The 15774-nt window shown below is 44.7% G+C and overlaps 1 protein-coding gene across 3 annotated transcripts; it reads right to left on the reverse strand.

Annotated features, from left to right (window-relative positions):
- Positions 1-1937: 1937 nt before the first annotated feature.
- vps37c (VPS37C subunit of ESCRT-I) lies at positions 1938-14906 on the reverse strand. Of its 3 annotated transcripts, none has more exons than XM_056409533.1 (5): positions 12235-14906; positions 11696-11805; positions 7622-7793; positions 5964-6046; positions 1938-4638 (listed from the first exon to the last, which is right to left on the reverse strand). In XM_056409533.1, the coding sequence occupies exons 2-5, from the start codon at positions 11786-11788 to the stop codon at positions 3943-3945; spliced, it is 1044 nt and encodes a 347-aa protein (XP_056265508.1). In that variant the 5' UTR covers positions 11789-11805; positions 12235-14906; the 3' UTR covers positions 1938-3942. The 3 variants fall into 3 exon arrangements, with proteins under 3 accessions (XP_056265508.1, XP_056265507.1, XP_056265509.1); XM_056409532.1 differs by having other exon boundaries at positions 11696-11809; positions 12235-14905; XM_056409534.1 differs by lacking the exon at positions 12235-14906 and adding an exon at positions 11571-11592 and having other exon boundaries at positions 11696-11775.
- Positions 14907-15774: the final 868 nt, after the last annotated feature.

The raw sequence follows: 15774 nt of genomic DNA on the forward strand, positions 1-15774 counted from the left end.
TAGTGTAGATGTGATGACAACTGATTCACACACACTTTTTGCGACCACTGAGGGAGGAGAGAGGAGAGGGAGGTTAGAGATCGGTCTGTAGTTAGCCTGATCGTGGGATGGGGGTCCAGAGACAGGGTAGTGTTGTTAAGTAAAAAACCGTTGTTATTTGTCACGGTGATGGTAGAAAAGCCCTCAAATATACCAGGGGCACACAGGTTTCCAAAGGCCATCATTGACAGACAGATTGGCACTGGTTGGAGGCAAGAAGATTATTGTCCTTGTCTACAACAATGTTTTCATTAAAGAAGTTCATAAAGTCATTACCACTGAGGTCGATAGTACTGTCTGTGCAGGACATCAGCTGGCTCCTCCTACTCTTCATGTCCCGTGAGCAAACCAACATCTGACTGATCCTCACTAAGGAGTGTCACCACGGCACAGCTTCTCACACAGAAAAACAACCGGACTGACTGACAGCAGGTCACCGGTCACAGGTCAGAGGTCACAGGTCAGACCCAGACTGTGGGTCAGTGATGGTCTGGGGAGGCATATCCATGGAGGGACGCACAGACCTCTGCAGGCTAGAGAACGGCAGTCTAACTGCCATTAGGTATCGGGATGAAATCCTTGAACCCATGGTCAGACCCTACGCTGGTGCTGTAGGTCCTGGGTTCCTCCTGATGCACGACAATGCCCGACCCCATGTGGCAAGGGTATGCAGGCAGTACCTGGAGGATGAAGAAATTGATACAATTGAATGGCCCTCACGATCACCTGACCTAAACCCGATAGAACACCTCTGGGACATTATGTTTCGGTCCATCAGACGCCGCCAGGTTGCTCCTCAGACTTTACAGGAGCTCACTGATGCCCTTGGACAGATCTGGGAGGACATCCCACAAGACACCATCCGTCATCTCATTAGGAGCATGCCGCAACGTTGTCAAGCATGCATACAAGCACGTGGGGGCCACACAAGATATTGAGAAGCATTTTGAGTTGCAGAAATTAAATGTTGGCAAAATAGACTAGACTGCCACATCATTTTTTCACCTTGATTTTCGGGGTGTCTATAAAATTGAGCCCTCTGTAGGCTGAAAACTTTTATTTCCATCAAAGATGTGGCATCCTTTCGTTCCTAAGACATTAAACTGTCCATATCAGATATCCAACATAATTTTTTTTCACATTGAGATCTGATATGTTTTCAAAGTGTTCCTTTCATTTTTTTGAGCAGTGTATATTATACAGCAAATACTCAATGCACCCATTTAGCTCGAAAATTAGAGGCAAATATTGTAAACAGAAAGTGGGGCCAGACATTTTGAATGGAATGTCTCTTTTTAAAGACCTAGTCTTGTTTTCATTGGGCTTCCCATCCTTTCTAACATATATATAAGATATAATAATCCATGTTATAACTGACAGGAATGCTGTAGAGATCTGTGAAGGGGGTAGATCAACTTCATAACAGAGTCAATACCAGCCCTCAGTCGGACAGCTTTTAAACAGAAGTGGACACACCGCCGACCCAAAAGGCCGGGGTCGGTCGTTTCATAGATGTGGGGTAATAGCGGACGACTGAAACCAGGAAACTCAAAACCAGCTTATGAATTATAATAAAAACAATCGTTTTAAAATTAAACTCTGGCCGTGAGAGCAGGGAACGACTCCCGATGTGGCTCGGTTACCAACTCCAGCTATAATAAATTAACTCAACAAGTTAAAGTTCCTTCCGACACAAAAAAAAGAAGCGAATGGTTTTCTTCTGGATTCTCTGGGCAACAATTTCATGACATGCAGAGTCGAGAAATAACATGAGCCGTGCTGCTCAAAGCCGTGTGGCGCTGCTCTTAGAGAGCGAAGATGCTCTAAATGTTCCGAGGAAGCTGAGAGGAAAGTGTTGCAGACAAATCATGAGCTGGATGAAATGTGACATTGCAAGGTTTCATGAGATTATATAGTTTCATGTTTATTCCACAGTGTAATACAAATTTAGAGAGGCGGCATGTACTTCGAAAAGATCCACAAATGAGCTTTCTTCAATTTCCTACATTGCAATTTCAATAATATTATTTGTATTGATTAAAATGACACAGAACTGATCTCCAACTTTATATTTGTCACTCCATTAAACTATACACATCACATGTATTCTCGCGGATAGCGTGAATTTATAGAAATAAAACTATTCCCTTCGGGTTATCATTGTCAAGCATCAGTTCATATTCAACAAGCAGATGAAGAGAGGGGCAGAGTGACGGAGAGGAAGGAGGAAGGGATGAGTACCACACAGGTGTCGGGCAGCTGACGGACGAGGTGGGAACGAAGGAGCGAAACTATGTTTGGCTCAAACGGTCAACGACTGACCGCAGTGGGGGGCCCAGCGGGGGCCCAGCGGGGGCCCGTTCAGGACTCCAGCTGCCAGCTCCACCCTGAAGCCACATCAACCGTCCAGGTTTCATTGCGCTTGCTCTTCGCATTAAAGCACCGTGCTCCAACGGTGGAGACTTGCATGTGTTGACAAACGGGTCATGTGGTCCGTCTCTGCGTACCACCCCCCCCCCCCCCCCCACACTAAAACAAGATGGCAAGCCAAGCATCTAAAAAGGAAAAAGGAGCTTGAGGACTTAGAGAAGCACCACGTTGGTTGGAGAGGTGGGCAATCTGTCTGTTGAAGTGAACATTTTACTTCTGGTACTCCTCCCCTTCCTGCCTCGTCTTACGAGCCGTTTGTTTTTATATGTGAATAGGATTGAGATACATGCATGAAACTACAAACATAAGACACGCTGATAGGGATGGCTAACAAGTGACACCGATGGCTGCCGTCTTCATTTGGGTCCAGGAATGGAGACCCAATTTGGGGGATTTGCATTTTGGATTCACCGTGGACCGGAAGGGACGGTCTGGTCAGGACCCATCTGACATCAGCCGACCAGCTCTACAGTGCTCCACAAGCAACGGCTTACCATCCAGATCAGAGTACTCAATGTTGGAACAGCGGAACTAGATTCACGCTGCCCCCAAGTGGACACACAGGGGAGAGAAGCCGTTTCCCTCTTCAGTTCCAACAGTACTGGGACGGGACGTGAACCAGGGAAGAGAAAACAGTAAAGAAGAAACGCGCTGTGATGGTCACACGGTTCTTTGGTTGACAAAAAGATAAAGGGGTGACTGGAGGTTCCTCTGCCCACCGTCTACAGGCATGTTCACAATGGAACTCTTGTGTTTGCAGAGGGGGAGGAGCCTGGAAGAGCTGACAGAACCAGCAGCTACCGAGAGGACGCGGTTCTCTCAAACCCTGCATCTTAAACTCACTCGATACGGGAGCCAGATTTTGTGACGGCCATCGACTTTGCCAATTCCTTTGCATTTTATGGGCCCAGGGGTCACGACACGAGCCCAGTTCCATCATGAGCCGCTTTGTCTACGCACACACGTGTGCTCGTGAATAACAATGTCAATCAGACAGCGACTGGACACTGACGTGGTGTTACAAAGACATGCATGTGTCATAAGGGGGAGTGCACTTGTGTGTTTATTAGGACTTTCTGATTGCCAAAGATCAACACACACACACACACATTCACAATAAATGGAAGCGGAGGTGGGGAGGGTAGGAGCAATGGAGAGGGGGGGATGGGGGGGGGAGTGTTTTAACACTTAAACACAACGCAACAACCTGAGACTAGTGCGGGGGAGTTGGTGGACCGTAGGGTGACAGCGACGGGAGAAAGGAAAGAGGCGGAGAGATCATCAGACCGATATTTAGAGAAATAGTGCAACAAAGATAAGTAAAGCGAGAGACCTCAATTTGGGAGAAAGAAAGAGGGAGGGTAGAAAAAGACGAGGAGAGGAGAGGGATATAGGCTGGGGAGACTGGCGTTGAGGGAGGGAGGTGTGGAGAGCAATAGAGGGAAGAATTGAGACGGAGGAGCAGTCTTGCCCTCATGAGTACGGCTGTGGAACTCCATATCCTGGTCTGGAGACGGGTCGCCCTGGTGCCGACTGAGCATTGGAATACGCGGGCCCGGCTGGGTAGCTGTAGCCGCCGTAGCTGTAGGAGGCCGGGTAGGGCGCGGGGCCACTCTGGGGCTGGCTCGGGGTGTACTGGCCGAATGCCGAGCCTGGGTGTGGGGAAGGGAAGGAGGACGGAGTTGGGTAAGGGCAGGCGGATGAAGCCGGAGGCCCGAACGCGGGCCTGGGGCCGGGGTAGCTCCCTGCTTGGGTGAAAGGTGAGCCGGGAACTGGGTACGGAGGAAACTGTGACGGGATGTTGGCCGGGCCTGCTGCCGCGGCAGGGGGGTGGTTGGGTGTGACGGGGTACGGGCTATAGGGGAGCCCGGAGGGGCCCCCTGCAGCCGGGGCCTGCTGCGAGGCGTTCTGGTAGCCGGAGGGCTGAGGTGTGGAGTTCGGCTGCTGCGGATTCGTCGCCGTGGGTTGACTCCACGGTGACGGGGGGGCAGCCGGGTCTTGGCTGCTGCCTGTTGATAGTGTCATGGCGCCCTCGCTCCTCTGCCGCAGGATCTCCTGGAGCTTCTCTATCCGCACCCGTCTTTTGTGAGCGAGGGACCGCAGGGAGAGGAAGCGATCCAGGAAGGGGTCCAGCGGCAGCGAGCCCTCCAGAAACTCATCGGCCAGAACCTACAGACACACAACCGGGACTTTATCATCGGCTTCGCTGCATTACTGTTGCAACCTTCAGATGTGTTTGAAATACATTTAAATCCTGTTCTAAATGTAGTCTTTTTTTAAATATCATATTAAAAATCAATTATTTAAGAATGCAAAAGAACCAATAAGAGGTTTTAAACATGAGGAACTGAACCGTTAAGGAGTATCAGTAAAGTCGTCATGTCACCGATCACCAGCGACAGAGATCCAAACATTTCCATTTGCAAAGTGCAGCAGCTTCATCAACAGGGCTGCAGGAAGCCAAAACAAACAGCTGCAAAGACAAACACCCAGAGAAGAAAAGCTGCGTTTCCAGTCAACACGACAGAGGTTCTCCAGGCCTCTCGGGGAGCACCAAGTGGAGCGGCTACTTTCTCAACCTGAGAAAGAGACCTGACACGAGTTTGGGTCTTTTTGCAGCGGGAGAAAAAGAGGACTAAAGATAAAAAAAGCTAAGTTTACTTTTTCTCTTTTACACCGTTTTAAAAGAGCATCACGTTCCTGTAGCTAGTTATGGTTGTGTTTGTTTGACTTTACGTTGTTTCTGCATTTGCAGTGCTTTTGGACATTTGAGAAATGTTTCTCCATCTGCAGCACATTTCCATTGTTGAATCTCTTCCTGTCTTTTGGTCCGTTCGGAGCATGTTTGCCTTTGTTGTTTGGAAGCCATTGTTTTACTGATTCAAAATGATCTGGGAAACGCTGGTTTATCTACAGGACTGTCTCAGAAAATTAGAATATTGTGATGAAGTTCTTTATTTTCTGTAATGCAATTTAAAAAACAAAAATGTCATGCATTCTTTATCATTTTCAAAATTATTGATTATTGCATTTTGATTATTTTTGATTATTGCTTATTGCTTAAAGCTTAAAACTAAAATCAAATATCTATAAATAAAATAGAATAAGTATATGAAAAGAAAACTATAGTTGCTTAAAAAAAACTAATTAATTGTCTAACTTGAAACAAACACTGAGCCAAACACCAACTGAGCCTTGTTATAAATTTTTTTTTATTTTTTTTTTTTTTTTTTTTAAATTTTTAATTTTAGATTTTTTTTAGAGAGAATTTTTTATTTTATAAAGAATAAAGCCAAAAAGATAAAAGCAATATTAAATTTCAAAATGAAATGTATGAATCCAGTTGTAATAGACATTTGTTTTTAAATTGCATTACAGAAAATAAAGAACTTTATCACAATATTCTAATTTTCTGAGACAGTCCTGTATGCATACATCATTCTATATTGTGCGTCTGCGCGTGTGTGTGTGTGTGTGTGTGTAACAGTTCTGACCTCTGACTCTTCCTCCGTTTTGCTGCCCTCTGTCTGCAGTCTGGAGAACAATGCCTCTGGGGACACCTGACCCACCATCCCATCTGAGGACGAGGAGAGCAGGAAAGGGTGAGACAGACCGAGCGTACAGAGAGAGTGAGAGAGAGAGCGACAAATACAAGCACAAACTGAATGTATGCACAAAAAGAAAGAAATGAGGCGTTTCTATCAACAGATTGACAGCGACCGCATGGTTGGGTCATAGTTTGTGCTGAAGGTAAGCCGCTGTGGGACAAAAAGTTGACTGATAAAAACTCGATTTACATGTCGAGTGATTATTCATGTTAACAGGATGCTTTAGACAATATAATATAACTAATATAATATGTTGTAGCCAAATCAAATTGCTTACATGATAGTCAACCTTTGTTTCTTTCTAATGGTTGTGATACTTGACTCGTTTTTTTAACAGGGCTCATATAAAAAGGCAATAAAGTAGTTCATGAATATGCGATAAGAGTTTACAGGCAATTACAATCCCTCCTCGTCATTGTGGAGGTTAGTTTACGGCTTTCCGTCGTTTACACCAACAGTCTGTGTTCATATCCGAGTTACACTCGTTGTCTTTTTGGTTCCTCGCAGTTCATTTTGTGAGCGCACAGCGCATCAGAGTATGAAGGCCTCGGCGTGCTGGAGCTCGCCGGTCTGCAGAGGCGCTACGATGCCAAGCACGAGAATAAACCAAGCTTAAGAAGTAGAAGTTGCGAAGCTTTGTATATCCTGGCGGCTAAGAGAGACAAATGGAGAGGTCTTCGGTTATTGGCCATGTTTCCTGCGGTGCGGAGACAAAAACAAGCACTCTCAAATTTGGGGGAAATCCGAGAAGATTCCAAAGATCCCATAATAACACATCAACAGGTTCCGACAGCAGAAACAGACGATCATGCGAGTTAAAGGTCTGCATCGAAGGTATCCACGGGGTTTCCATAATGCGTTTAGTGCATTATTTTTAGTTCAGTGCTTTGTCTTTTGTGACAAAGGTAAAAACACCTCAAGTCAATTTGAATGTTGCCATTCCCATTCATCACACTACCGTGCTGGTATCGGGGAAACAGACATCAGAGCCACAGATATAAACGGTGGAAGAAAAGTCCTGTTTTCAAACTGCATTGGTTTTATCGTCATAGTTTTAGGGAACTGTTCCTGTCAATAATAAGAACAGTAACTCACCATTTTAGGTTGCAATACAAGCGATTATTTTGTTTTGGAAGTCAAACCTGACTGAGCAAGAGTGTCTACGATTAGTTCAGACTGTAATAACAGCTGGACAGTAGAGTGTCTGTGGTGAGTTCAGACTGTAATACCTTTAAACTTGATTACATTTGTCATATTACAATTTTGACACAAACATGTAAAACATGTAATTTGGTCTCTTCAATGAAACCCACTGAGCAGGTGAGGAGCAGTGGGCTGCTGTGAAGAGCTCAGGGAGCAACTGGGGGTTCAGTGTCTCGCTCCAGGACACTTCCACATGCGACCTACGGGGAGACCAGGGATGGAACCTCCTCCACAGCTGCCTCGAAAGTCTCACAACCCTCCATCCGTCACTACATTTATTCATCCACCTTTTGTTCCTTTGCTTCAAGATCAAGATTCACTTCCTGATCCCTCCCTCCTACCTCTCAGGGAGCAGTGTTGTCTGTAGGTTTCTCTGATGGCCTCCAGCTGAGAATATTTCTCCACCAGTGCATCCTTCTCTGACTCTAGACGCGGCTTCATGTCCAGGTTTTGCTCAGCAAGGCTGCGATTTGATGCCAGTGCCATCTCTCTCTCCAGCTGGATGTTCTGGATCTAGGGGGGAGAAAACAGGCATCAGACGATGGCAGCTTTACATTCGAGCCATTTTGTGGATACCACTAAATGCACCGGGATTACATATATTACATTTTTTGTAGTATAAATAGTCAAACAACAAAGTCGACACAAGTGCGAGTTCAACAGACCCAGTGTATCTGTTTGTTATCTCGTATGACAGTTTGAATGTATTCTTTCAGCTCTGGTGGTGTGAAACAGACTTATTAAATAAAAACATAACTAAAAGTGGGAAGCAGGCATACTCTCATATTATATAATCTCCCAGAGCATACATACAATAATTGTTGTGGCAAAGAAAGGCAAGGCGATACAGTCCGTTGGACTTGAAGCCAACAGCTCAATAAAGTGAATACATGCCCAGAGAAAATATGCTGATTCAGTGTTGTGGTTATGCAATGTCATGTATGGTACTATTAGATGTTACGTGATACATTTTTATGAGGGTGACAAACTTTTCTCTCTTTCTTAACCTCAGGAAGGAAAAGAAAAAATGTTTGTCAAAGGCTATACATACGGCACATCCCCCCCCCCCCCCCCCCATCTTTATTCAAAGATGTGTTCTTCAATTTGAGTTTTACTTCAGATTTCGGAATGCTGTCCCTCAAAACCCTTTCCTCAGACTGAAATAGACCCTGCTTGCCATGGCGATGTATCCAAGTATGACGTGAACCACCACCGTAGTACTGTGGACCCACAGTTAAACCCAAATCCAATTTCATAGTTTAGGGCTCTGGTCGGATTCAGCATCTTGTTTACTGACTCTTGCTTACATTACATGTCATTTAGCAGACGCTTTTATCCAGAGCGACATACAATAAGTGCATTTCAACCTAGAGTACAAACTAAGAACAACATGAATACAGAAAGTAACATTTCCTTAACATAGTCGAACTACAAAAGTACCATAATAAGAGCTATTTAAGTGCCACTGAAGTGCTAATCTGTGTTTTAATCTAGATATAGTCGGAAAAGATGTGTTTTTAGTATCCGGCGGAAGCTGTAGAGACTTTCTGCTGTCCTGATGTCAGTGGGGAGCTGGTTCCACAAATGAGGAGCCAGGACAGCAAACAGTCTGGATGTAGAGTGATTAGCTCGGAGTGCAGGAGTCACAAGTCGGTTGGCGGTTGCCGAGCGGAGCGAACGTGCCGGGGTGTACGGTGTGACCATATCTTCTTCTCCTACTCCTTTATTTCAATCCAAATGTTACCAGTTTTAGATGATTTCATTGACACATTTATTGTAAACTTGGAAAGCCGTAGAGGAAATAATTTTGGTTCTGGTAATCTGTTCCTAAACAATACGTTGGTAAACGGACTTGCATTCACTTTGTGCCCTTCTGGCAACTCAAAGCACACTACATGTCAACATTCACACATCTACACACACACATCTCTTAATCCGAATTTCTCCACAGGGATCAATACAATTAATATTTTTATTAATATTATTATTCCCAAGGACATGCCGATTGAAGGAGCTGGGTAGCAAACCACCGATCTTAAGAGGAAAGAAGAGGAGCATAACCCTCTCTACCACTGCGGCGCTCTATCTGAACTGGAAAAAGCAGCACAAAGAATCCATTTTGTGTTTGTTTCGTCTGGGCACTCTGGGAGATTTATCTCTGCTTCACAAGACCGTTGGTCGTTGTACGGTCGCTCTACAGAGAGACTCTTCTACGCCTAATAACACCAGTCAGCATTCTCAACAGTCATAGAAATTAAATGATTATGTTTATTTTTATTTTGCAAGCAGTGGGAGTACGAGGCAACTGTCTGAATGTTACTGGCCTAACGTAGGCATGCACGTCATTTTCGCAGGTTTCCGTGTTAGTTATAATATCTCAAATTGCAACAATCGGAACTAAAGATCGAACAGATTATTATTAATATTATCATCATTTAACAACAGCAACCAAATTAGACTGTATTGAAGACATGTACAGGTTTGAATACACCTTGTGGAGTGAATTGCAAGTATGAATGACACTACATTCTCCAATCCCAGGCTTGCCTTCTGCTTACAGCTGGTGTTCTTTTCAATATGTTTAGTAACTCACTCGCATCATCCAAATAATTGGTCTACTCGGTGTTGGCAGCAGCTTTTTCCACACTTACTTCGATGAAAATCCAAAGAAAGTGAAGTTCAACAACAAACATAACTGCCTCAATGTGAGCCAATGACATACAAGTGTAGCCTATGTTCAACTGTACACAGAAGGCCTCACCCTGTCAGTCCAGTTGCATAATCAGGGTGGTTATGCAACTGGACACTGGGATGTTTGTTTGAATGTAATAGGGGAAAAGCTTGATGTAATAGGTTATAGGCGTAATGTAACAGGGTATAAGCGTAATCTAACAAGGTATAAGTGTTATGTAACAGGGTATAAGCGTAATGTAACAGGGTATAAGCGTAATGAAACAGGGTTTAGGCGTAATGTAACAAGGTTTAAGTGTTATGTAACAGGGTATAAGCGTAATGTAACAGGGTATAAGCGTTATATTGACAAAAAACACGGAAGAGTTTAGGTGAGCAGTTTGAGAGGCAACGTGTTGGGGGAAGGAATACAAGGAGAAAGGGCTGAACATTCACATTAAAGGGTACCTGTAGTGCAAAACAACAACGTGCTACATCCATTCGGCGCATCAAATAAATCATATTTACCCCGCCGCTATTGTCAACAAGTCACGCATAGCCCGAGGATTTACATTTCTTTGTCAACATTCCGAGTCCGTGAACGCTTCAGGGCGCAGCCATTTTGCTAGTTATTTACTCATGTCAAAGCTAACTATGACGTTGAGTCGTTGAAAGGAATTCAGCCAATCCGGAGTATGCAGGCAAATGTTAGGCCTCTCGCTTATGGGAGAATAAAGGTGAATATATTCAGAATATTAGTAATAATCACACCAACTCTGGTGATCGCAAATTAGCCTACATGAAACAACTGGCAAACTTACCGATTTGACAGTTCTCCCTCGGGTGCAGGCCCCCGAACATGTCGGCCGATCATTGCATCAATGAAAGACATCTCCAGCGCTGGCTTATGCGCGATGTAGCTATCAAGCTCACTCTTTTGTGTGAAGCAGATGAGGTCTAATGACACTATATCATCGGACATAAGTTTGTGTTCTTTACAACAAATGCACTCTGTCTGTTTTTTGTGGCACACATTTCCCACAACTGCACCAAACGTCCGCCGACTTGCGTGCACGGTCCGCACGGTGAAGCATCTGGACCGGCGGTCCTTCGGCATCAACTTCATCAGAATCATCGCTATCATCGCTGTCACAATTCACTAAATGGGGATAGTCTGCTTTTAAAGGTTCAAACAAGTATCCAGTTGCTGAATCAGACAATCTTTCATCGTCCATATTATCAATCTCTCAGCATTTGTTTGCGAGCGCTCGACGTTGTTTATATTGTTATCTGAACACATCCGCTGTGGCTGGCTGTCGATCTCTCAACGATTTGACGTCACACCACCCGCGACATATTCAAGCTCCAGTGCAATGTCGCATGTCGGAGTTGAGGACTTTGAACAGCCTAAACTACGTATTGTTATTGAATACTGGACCGTCAGTGCATGAATAACCTTTAGAAACACATTATCTTTTGATCTGGCTACATATTCACTTTCACTACAGGTACCCTTTAATGGGAGATCCCTAGTACAATAGGAGTGTTGTACATTTGGACACCAGCATTGCATCAGTTCCCTTCTGTGGTTCCCAAAGAAGAAAAGCATTGCTCACTTACCCCGCCCAGACTGTGCACTAAACTAGAAACGAAACATATCTTTCATTAGCAATAGGTTGGTTCAGCCTGTCGGAAAAATGAAAAACGAAGGCCAAATGGAAAGTGAAGCATCATTTTTTATTTACCTCGTCAGACTCCTGCGCCATAGACTCCACCCTCTCTGGGTTGTCCAGGAGCTCCTGGAGCTCCGATTGGCTCAGGTCCTGGAGCTTCTCCATTTGATTTGCCAGAATGGCTGTCTGTCATAAAGGAACCAGGAAATAGCAGTTAAAAACAATGTTTGGAAACATAAAGTGGACAGTCAGAGGCCCTACCTATGTATCCTAATACCACCACTCTAGAGTAGATCAATAGAAGTCATGGACTTATTGGGCCACTTTTTTTATAACAAATCAAGGCAAAACAAACCTGCAGCCACTCCCTTAATAAAACAGCAACCAGTGGTGTGTGGCAAATGTGGGCATTTTGTGCCAATAGCAGCGATAGTGACACCTGGAATGCACCATTTTGTACCCAGTTGACTGGACGTCAGTGTTGTGTTCAGCGTGTTAAAGTCACTCCGCCGGGTGAAGAGAGCGGAGGCCACAACACAGACGAGCTGTCGACCGAGCACCGGGAACAGCGACGCGACACAGCGGGTAGAAAAACACACACGGGTACTTACACGACGCTAGCGAACCAAATTCAGCCCGACACTGACTGGCGGTGACATCCAACACCAGCGATGGATCTCAAGTGACAGGTGACGTGACACGTCCTCGGGCTCTCCGGCCAGCCCGTAGGAATGCGGCCGAGCGACCAGCTGCCGAGTCGTTTGCGACGCACTTTGACCGCCGAGCTCACTCGCTACTCAGCCGCGTCCGATCTCACCCGACGGCTCCGCGTTGAGTTGATCCGATGATAACACAAGGGTCGCTATGATCGCAATGTCGGGCATCGAGCCACCGTCAACTTCGAGGAAAGCCCAACGCCTTTAGCGGGTAAAAGACGGAGTCCAGGGGGACGCCGCTCGGTCCAGACGCACACTGCCAGACGCCTCAGTGTTCCGGCAACGCGAGCTTTACAACTCAGTCGACAGAATATGTCGGAAAACGGCAAAAATCTTCACTGAAATGAGGAAAGTTTCACTCCACACTGACAGAAACCGCCGCCATCTTAGGAGCTCTCCACGTTCCGTGGTTTGCGGGGGAGTTCGGACATAATTCACATATTGTAAAACGGCGCAGTTGAACCGTAACGAACTCCATGTTCAAAGTAGTGCACACTGTAAATGCATACTGTTTGCCGACATACTTCTGTGCAATTAGATTGAACCGGGATCATTACCCCGCTGGTGTCCCCTATGTCGCAGGGTAATGGTGGGGTCCTGAGCTCAGCTGATACAAGGGAAACCCCTATGTGACGGTAATGTCCCATCTCCTGCTGCCAGTGCTTCTGTCGATGGCTTAATGTATGTCCCCCTGCTTTCTTCACAAACGGACACTCCTGAGTCCATATTTTAGAAATAAAAATATGTTTTGTGTTGAGAGACAGAGAGAAGGCAAGAACATAAATACATTGCAAGTGTGGAGGTTTATTCATCAGCTTTGTGGGCTGAGGGAAGATGAATGATAACTGCACGTTTAGCGTTCTGGCAATAATCAGCCCAGCATGAAGGATGATTCTTGCTGCTATTGCAGTTTTCACTATTTTACGACCACGTTTATCAAAATTCACAAACTCTTTTCTTACTCAAACGGAAACTTTAAATTCGATTTTACACATATTTACATACTACTTTCTGTTCTCTTGATTGGTACACACACATCACCGAGTGCCTCCTTTTCAGCCTTGGTTGCCTCTATGAAAGACTCGGGCCAGGTGAAGAAAAGAGGCAAATGAGGCAGAATCACCCAAAAAGTTAATGTCAATGTGGCATTTCACTATCTCTTCCAGTCACAGACTTCTTCACTTTACTTTCCATTCCTCAACCTCCTGAGAGGTATTCTTTTTCTCATAGAGGTGGAAAGTTTATGAGCACCAGCCGCATGATGGGATGCTCCTCTTGGACCCAAAGCCGGCTCGATGACTGAACATATCTGCAGAAGATTGCCAATGATGGATCAGGCAGTAAATTCCCAGAGAAGATGTGTTGTGGATTGCAAAAAATGCAGACAGGCTTGACTGTTGTATTTCTGTATTTCTAGGCACCCTATACATGTCTGTATTGTCAATATGTATTTTTCTCTATTTACTTATCGGATTTTCAGTAGTTACATTTTGGACACTTGCATTTTGGATGTGAGATTAGCTGCTGCACTGAGCTCCGTGTCGATAATGTGAATTCTATGTATCTTTTAATGCACTTGTGAGAAGGCAAAGAGGCGGGGTAAAGCTACTCTAATCTAAAAATAACTGTTTTAGCAGTTTTGAAAAAGTGAACACTTTATAAAGTGTGTTGTCAACATGTAAAACAATAGCAGTTATATTATCATTTTCACAGCCTGGTACAAAAAGGGTTTTGGTATCCCCATTCATGACATCAAGTACTTCTCTGAACCTCACGGCCCTGTTTGTGGTGTTGGTGCCTTTAGGAGAAAAACAATTACGCAAATATCAAACGAATAACGGAGGTTTGCTGTGCGTTACATAGTCAATGGGCCAGCCTTGGATGATGGACTGCGCGGAATAACGTTAAAGTACTGTACAACACCAATCTGACCGATGGGAGGACTGTGGCTCGAAGAAAGGAGGTGAATGTGAATAACGTTATTGTCAGTGAACAAACTGGAGATGACAGGATCGCATTTCACTGGAGTTGTAGCGTTATCTTCTAAGATTTCATGTGACTGATACATTAAATGCTTGATTGATTGAAGTCTGCACCCATTAGTGAAATTATTTAGTTGCCATTATTTCATTTATATCTTCACACCGGGACTAAAGAGGACTGGCCTTATAGCTCGATAACGTGGAACTAGGTTTGCCTCGACTCCGTCCCCGCACAGAACAGCTCCTCAAGTCCCCTGAGTTGTGTTTTCCTTGTTTACACATTCATGTCATTCTTGGGTTCCCTGTTTTATTTTGTCGTTGACCTCTCCCTCCCTTGTGTGTTTCCGGCCAGTGAGGTGGCCTTTACCTGCCCTGATCAGCTTCACCTGTTCCCTACATAGAGGCGTTACGTGTTCCCCTTAGTCTGTGCCAGTCCGCCTCGCTTCCTCCTTGTCTAGTATTCCAGAAATTTCTCCCTGTGGTCTTTTTATACCTGGTATTTGTCTTCTTTTTGCCTCAACCCCGTCTTTGTAATTGTTTGCCTGGTTACGACCTGCCTGTGTATCAAGCCTCTGCCAGTAAAGTAAAGACTGTATTTCTAGAACCTGTCCTGGTCTTGAGTTCTTACCTCAGTGGTGGCTTCGGCCTTAACACCGCATCCATTTTTGCATCGGGTTGCGTCGTCACTACAAAGATGGTGATGTCTGGATCTCATCAGAAGCCAATAGGTGACCATGGTAATGACTGGAAGCAGCTGTAAACTGCAAGATGTATTTTCTTTGTTTCATTCATACACAAACACAAATGTAGAAATGCTTGTCCGGGGAGTTGATATTTCATTTGAATAGATTTTTAGGTGCGATTTTTCGCCTTGAATTTAGGTTATCTAGCTCTTTCCCCCTGCTTCCAGTCTTTATGCTAAGCTAACATGATCGCCTCATGGATCCCAGGCCAATGTACAGGTGCACACGTGAGAGTGGGACTAGTCTCCTCATCTCTCTCTGTGCCAGACAGCAGATACATATGTTTCACAGAATGTCATGTTCTCCTATAAATGGTGCGACTAATTCTGCTGCAGTTTCTTTTTACCTTGGCATTGTCGCATCTCACGGTTCAGCACGCAGATTAATTATACAGTTTAACGTTAACCATCGCAGTGTGAAATAAAATTTGACTCAACTTATCGGCCAAAATTCAGTTTTGCGATCAGGTCATCATTTACGTGTTTCAGTCTCTGATGATGTTACATTGTAAACAACCAATCTGTGTTTAAACTGACAGGAGAGCGAAGGTTCTATTCAGTTACATCATGATGTGTTCAGGCTCTGTTTAGTGAAAACTCATAATGAGCAAAGGTGCATTATAAGTATTGTGTATTTTTGATAAGAAACTTAAATAAATCCAGTTATTTGAAGATGTGTTGACAGCAACATAAATAGATATTAGAGATGAA

This window comes from Pseudoliparis swirei, chromosome 24 (genome assembly GCF_029220125.1).
Source record: "Pseudoliparis swirei isolate HS2019 ecotype Mariana Trench chromosome 24, NWPU_hadal_v1, whole genome shotgun sequence".
Taxonomy (NCBI): domain Eukaryota; kingdom Metazoa; phylum Chordata; class Actinopteri; order Perciformes; family Liparidae; genus Pseudoliparis; species Pseudoliparis swirei.

What these genes read in the sequence shown, in the direction of transcription:
- vps37c (XM_056409533.1), bottom strand. Translation starts at nt 11,788, where the DNA reads ATGGAGAAGCTCCAGGACCTGAGCCAATCGGAGCTCCAGGAGCTCCTG. An exon ending in ACAACACTGCTCCCTGAGAG is followed by an intron (nt 6,047 to 7,621) that starts GTAGGAGGGAGG and finishes CCTCGTCCTCAG; the next exon opens with ATGGGATGGTGGGTCAGGTG. An exon ending in AAACGGAGGAAGAGTCAGAG is followed by an intron (nt 4,639 to 5,963) that starts GTCAGAACTGTT and finishes GTGTGTCTGTAG; the next exon opens with GTTCTGGCCGATGAGTTTCT.